Here is a 6,278-nt window from a genome sequence, read left to right as displayed (position 1 = left end):
CATCAGCGGAAAATGGAACTATCGAATCACGGGTGACTCGCTTTATCGGGATGGGAAGAATTGCAACATCGGCATTTCTTTCCTTCCCTAAATCGATCCACTAGTAGGTAGCGGTAGGAGAGATCCATTATGGTGGGATGGACCGTTCTCGAATTCCGGCCGGTATTTCTGTCAATCGGCGGAAGACTCACGCATACTGGGAGGGTACGACTTCAAGGGATGGACTCGATCGAACGGCCAACCACTTGCTATTTTTGTAGGAGATGAAATCCAAAAGACCATTATTAGCGTGTAGTAGATTGGCCCGAGTGCTCCAAACAAAATAAAAAAAATAATTAAAAAAAGAAAACAAAAGGAGAATAATGAGACCAAAAAGATAAGAGAAATCCAAAATGTTACTTCACATTTTGCAAAAAACATAAAAAAAATAAAATAGTGATACATGTACTAGGAGCAGTACTATAGTTGTAAATCCAAAGTGTGGACTTTGGAAAGAAAGCTTTTTGACAGCAGCACCATTCCTCGTCAGATCCGTCCTTTCTTGTTGGGTCCCATTTTTGTCAAACCCCACCCCCGACACTTCCCCCACCCCCTCAACCCCCCCACCCCACCCCCAACAATCAAGAAACATAGCAGCACTAGTACAGTAGAAGAAAGAACCCTTCCCCGTCTCTAACGGTGCTCTTTTTTTCTTGTCAGCCCATATTCTCAGTACCCTCTGAAAATAAAATAAGACACAGGAAAAAACAGATTTTTATAAGTTTTATGTAGTTTTTACACATACCTATGTAGTACTAAATATGAACTGCTAGTTGGTAACAAAGGGGTAGTGTGAAAAAGAGGGAGCTTTTAAAGCTTTATGTACAATTTTAAGTGAAGTTGTTGTCTTAGTAAAAACAAGAAAAGAAGCAAAAAAATAAGGAAAAAAAGAAACAGCTTCTCATTGTCATATCAAAACTGAACCCTTTTAGTTATTCTTGAAAAGGTAAACCCCATTTTCCCATCAATCAAATCTTTACTCTTTTGTCTTTCCTTTCCCATTTTTTTTTTTTCAAATTTTCTCTCTCTCTTTGTTCGATGCTCCATTGATGGGTATTGCTAATATTGAACTCACTTTCCTCTATGTGACTTCTTGATCCATTTCTAAGTAAGTGATAGTATGTGTTTGTTATATGTATATGCATTTTAAAATATTTTTTTTTTTGGGTAGTTGATGTGTTTGAATATTTAGACTTATAGTTTATATTATTTTGACAGGTTCAAGAAGATATATTGGTTGTGGTTGCCACTTAGATTTCTATTTTATTTGGATTAAGATTGGTTCAAAAGAATGCTCTTTTGGGTTGATTGAATTGAAAAGATTGAATCTTTGGTTCAAAAGAATGCTCTTTTGAGTTGATTGAAGTGAAAAAGATTGAATATTTGGACACCATTATTGATGACTTTGGTTCAAGTAAGTATGTTGGATCTAAGTTCTTGTAAAATTAGAGGCTTGGATTATTGAATTGGCAAATTGGTTTTGTTTTAAGAAATTACTTTGTGGTTTTAAATTCTTCTCCAGATCTAGTGTTGCAGATTTAGAAATGCTCTTTGTTTCCTCTCTAGGTTTTGCTGTTCTAGTACAGCATTAATTATCTTTCTTTGATTGCTAAATAAGGATTCTCGAACCAAATGACAAAACAGTATAAGTCATTAATGCTTTTATGTTAATCTAGATATGGCATTATTTTAACTAATTTCCTATTTTCAGTATGGTATCCTGCATTTCCTTTGTGTTATATATATAGAGATTCTTCATTTGAAAAAATAAAGCAGTCTCCATTTGGAAAACCTAGTTTAAAAATTATGCAGACCTTTGTGCTTGTGGCTGCATATAGTTAGCAGTTTTTATGAGAGGAGATTGTCCCTTCACTGACATTTGGATGTTTTCTAATTTCAGAGGTTATTTGTTATCCTGGAATCCCTGAAATTTTCTTGTGGATGGGAGTGAGTAGTAGCTATAAATATGGATCTCCGGGATGAAAGCTCCAGATTTGGCTCATTACCAAGCACGACGTCAAGAAACTTATCTTCGTCATCTTCAACCTTCTTTTCTGCGAATCAGTCGCCCTTCTTCTCTCCCAGGTCACCCAAGTCCCTGATATCAACATGTTCGGATAATCAATTTCGTGATAGCGATGTTACTTCTGGTGCCTTAGATGCTAGTTTGGGCATTCCGGGTCCAGAATCATTTGCAAATGCCAGGTTGTCGGATGCTTATCCTGTTGCGTTAGCTAGTGCAGTTAATGATCTTCAGAAGTTGGATTTTGCGTCTTCTTCGACGTCAATTTCTAAGAGCACTATAGCGAGTTATAACATTGGCCCAGAACATGAATATTTGCGACCTAGAGGCAAGCAGAAAAAGAGTGGGAGAACACAGGAAACTTGTGTTACTCCAACATCAACTTCGTCCTTATCCAACAGAGTGAGGAGCTGTGATGTGTACATTGGTTTTCATGGCCGCAAACCGTTACTGCTCAGATTCATGAATTGGCTGCGTGCTGAGTTAGAAATCCAAGGGCTAAGTTGCTTCGTTACTGACAGAGCGAGGTGCCGAAATTCCAGAAAACATGGCATGGTTGAGAGAGTAATGGATGCCTGTACATATGGAGTCGTGATCTTAACAAAGAAATCGTTCAGGAATCCATATACCATAGAGGAGCTGCGCTTCTTCTCTAGCAAAAAGAATTTGGTGCCAGTGTACTTCGATTTGCGTCCAGAGGATTGCCTTGTTCGAGATATAATTGAGAGAAGAGGAGAGCACTGGGAAAAACATGGTGGTGAACTTTGGCTTCTCTATGGGGGATTGGAGAAGGAGTGGAGAGATGCTGTCAGTGGTCTTTTGCGTGTCGATGAATGGAAACTAGAGGCTCATGATGGCAGGTGGAGGGAATGCATATTGAGGGCTGTAACTCTATTGGCATTAAGGTTAGGGAGGCGAAGTGTTGTGGACAGACTGTCCAAGTGGAGGGAGAAGGCAGAAAAGGAGGAGTTTCCTTTCCCTCGAAATGAGAATTTTGTTGGTAGAAAGAAGGAGCTGTCCGAGCTCGAGTTTCGGCTTTTCGGTGATGTTAGCGGGGATGCAGAGAAAGACTATATTGAACTAAAGGCTAGACCCAAGCGGAAGAACGTGACAATTAGTTGGAGTCGGAGCAACTCGATCAATGAAAGACGGTTTGAGCGGCCTAGTGACAACAAGAAGAAAGGTAAAGAGCCAGTGACATGGAAGGAATCTGAGAAAGAGATTGAAATGCTAACTGCTGAGGTTTCTCATACTCAGCAGCATACACCAAAGCAAAGGAATCCTAGGAAGCAAGGAAAGCGAAGCAGATCCTTGAAAGTTGTCTATGGAAAGGGCATTGCTTGTGTGTCTGGGGAGCCAGGAATTGGCAAGACAGAGCTACTGCTCGAGTATGCATATCAATTCCATCAGCGCTACAAGATGGTCCTTTGGATTGGAGGTGAAAGCAGATACATTCGACAAAACTACTTGAACTTGTGGTCGTTTTTAGAAATTGATGTGGGGGTAGAAAGCTCACCTGAAAAAAGCAGGATAAAGAGCTTCGAGGAGCAAGAAGAGGCTGCTGTAGCTAGGGTTAGGAAAGAACTTATGCGAGACATTCCGTTCTTGCTGGTAATCGATAACTTGGAGAGTGAAAAGGACTGGTGGGACCACAAACTTATAATGGACTTGCTTCCCCGTTTTGGGGGCGAAGCACATGTTCTCATATCCACGCGTCTCTCTCGGGTGATGAACATGGACCCCATCAAACTTAATTATCTGTCAGAGATTGAGGCAATGTCTTTGATGCAGGGCGCTGTGAAGGATTACCCGATTGCTGAAATTGATGCCTTGCGAGTTATTGAGGAGAAACTTAAAAGACTGACGCTTGGCCTTGCCATTGTTGGAGCTATTCTTTCTGAACTTCCTATAAATCCTAGCAGGCTCTTGGATACCATCAACCGTATGCCTTTGAAGGAGATAATCTCGATTCGTCGGGAAAACCATCCACTGAGGCGAAACAATTTCCTTTTGCAACTTTTTGAAGTTTGTTTCTCGATATTTGACCATGCTGATGGACCAAGAAGTCTAGCAACAAGAATGGTTCTCGCAACCGGTTGGTTTGCTCCATCATCTATTCCAGTTTCTCTATTATCTCTGGCTGCTCACAAGATACCAGAGAAATACCCACGAAGGAGGATGTTGAGGAAAGTTTTATGTTCTTTAACTTGTGGTTTCTCATCATCATATGCTAGGAAATCAGAGGCAGAAGCATCTTCTCTTTTGTTGAGATTCAACATAGCAAGGACTTGTAGAAAGGAAGGCTACATTCAGTTCCACCAGCTTATCAGAATGTATGCTCGAAAAAGAGGGGTCATCGGAGTTGCACAAGCCACAGTACAAGCTGTTGTTAGTCGCGGTTTAATAGCGCAGCACTCTGAACACATATGGGCAGCATGCTTTTTACTCTTCGGATTTGGGAGTGACCCGATGATAGTTGAGCTTAAAGTTTCCGAATTGTTGTTTCTCGTGAAAGAAGTGATACTACCACTTGCCATTCGAACATTTATTACATTCTCACGCTGTAGTGCTGCTCTAGAACTTCTACGACGTTGTACAGATGCATTAGAAGCAGCAGATCAAGCATTTGTCACGCCTGTTGACAAGTGGTTGGATAAATCACTTTGTTGGAGACCTATCCAGACAAATGCTCAATTAAACCCTTGCGTATGGCAGGAACTTGCTTTATCAAGAGCGACAGTGCTCGAGATCAGGGCAAAGTTAATGTTAAGGGGTGGACAGTTTGATATCGGTGATGATTTAATCAGGAAGGCTATTTTCATCAGAACTTCAATCTGCGGCGAGGACCATCCCGACACCATATCTGCTCATGAAACTCTCAGTAAACTTACAAGACTCCTTGCTAGTGTTCAAAATCATACATCAAATAGAAGTTAATTGTTTTAGAGTAGTTTAGCTAGAATTATAGAGAGTTATTGGAATAAACTGGTTTAATAGTTCAAAGGATAGAATTTTTTATATTAATGAGTAGTCATACATCTTATTCAAATTATTTCCATATCTTTTTTGGTATGCAAATATCATTTCTGTTTTTGTCTCTGATGTTGCAATTCTTATCCTGCTTCCTGTTTATCATATGTCTTACTTCTGCTTTCTGTTTGTTAGATCTTTTTTCTATTAACAGGGTTTGGAAATAATGTACTCAGCCACTGAAATTTATTAGTGGTTAAATGTTCCATTGTTAGAAGATTTTATATCATTATCCTCTTCAAAAGGAAAGAATAGCTAAACCCAGCCAATTTAGAATTGAAAGCAAATGCCAGACTCCATACTACTCGTTACTTTCTTATGTTGTTACCTGCAAAAGAAAGAAATTCTTTTTCCGATCATGCAAACCTGAATAGTATAATACAGTTGCTTCAAGAACCTCATTGCGGCTGATGGCTTTGTGTGAGACCTTGGCTGGCGTAGATAATATGCAGAAGATGTTCAGCACCTCGAGACATTTCAAAGTAGCAAAATCTGTCAGAAAGTCGGAATCCTATCACTTGAAAATGAGCAAGGTTTTGGGTATGATCTCCAAGTATGTTTCTATTCCTTATAACTGTTACTGCTAAGTATTATCTATGCATTTTGCGAGATTTCCCCATCTTTGTTTCCAGGAATCGCTAAATGACACTTATCAGCTAAACCACACAATTGTAAATGTCTTGCTAGTTGACCGAATTCTTATCTACTTCAATCTGGTCTCTGAAAGTTTTTTTATACTTGCAGTGAAAAATAGTTAATTGTCTTTGTATTAGTCTTCAATGCCTCTAGAATTCCAGATAAGATATTAGATGCACTGTCAGGATTATGTTTATCACTTGCTTGATTTATCTTGAAAAGCAGCTGGTTCTTAGATCTTGCAGGACCGAGCTTTAAGTGAAATTCTGTCCAATAAGTAGTTCGATGAAGACTAGATTTCAACAATTATGTTTTGAAGTGTCAAAGAAAATGTGCCGCGGCAGGTGCATTGTTCATGCAGACTTAACTAGCTAAGAAAGACTCCCTTTTTGTTACCAACCTTCTTCCCTTGCTTGGTGTTTTAGGTCTTCTTATCCCAGCGGACACTTTTGAATTATTTATCCTTTTGAGAAACTTTTGTTTTACCAGACATGCCCAAGTCACTATGAGATATTCTTAAACATGCTAAAATGGCAGTCCGATGCACTAA

At 39.4% G+C, this 6,278-nt stretch overlaps 1 protein-coding gene across 3 annotated transcripts; it reads left to right on the top strand.

Annotated features, from left to right (window-relative positions):
• The first annotated feature begins 662 nt into the window (after window positions 1–662).
• On the top strand, window positions 663–5,068 carry LOC109208627. Of its 3 annotated transcripts, none has more exons than XM_019371757.1 (3): window positions 663–985; window positions 1,258–1,453; window positions 1,940–5,068. In XM_019371757.1, the coding sequence occupies exon 3, from the start codon at window positions 2,006–2,008 to the stop codon at window positions 4,997–4,999; it is 2,994 nt and encodes a 997-aa protein (XP_019227302.1). In that variant the 5' UTR covers window positions 663–985; window positions 1,258–1,453; window positions 1,940–2,005; the 3' UTR covers window positions 5,000–5,068. The 3 variants fall into 3 exon arrangements, with proteins under 3 accessions (XP_019227302.1, XP_019227303.1, XP_019227301.1); XM_019371756.1 differs by lacking the exon at window positions 663–985 and adding an exon at window positions 994–1,147; XM_019371758.1 differs by lacking the exon at window positions 1,258–1,453.
• Window positions 5,069–6,278: the final 1,210 nt, after the last annotated feature.

This window comes from Nicotiana attenuata, unplaced genomic scaffold (genome assembly GCF_001879085.1).
Source record: "Nicotiana attenuata strain UT unplaced genomic scaffold, NIATTr2, whole genome shotgun sequence".
Classification (NCBI taxonomy): Eukaryota; Viridiplantae; Streptophyta; class Magnoliopsida; order Solanales; family Solanaceae; genus Nicotiana; species Nicotiana attenuata.
The sequence above is the reverse complement of the archived record's forward strand: the minus strand, read 5'-3'. Positions and strand labels throughout refer to the sequence as shown.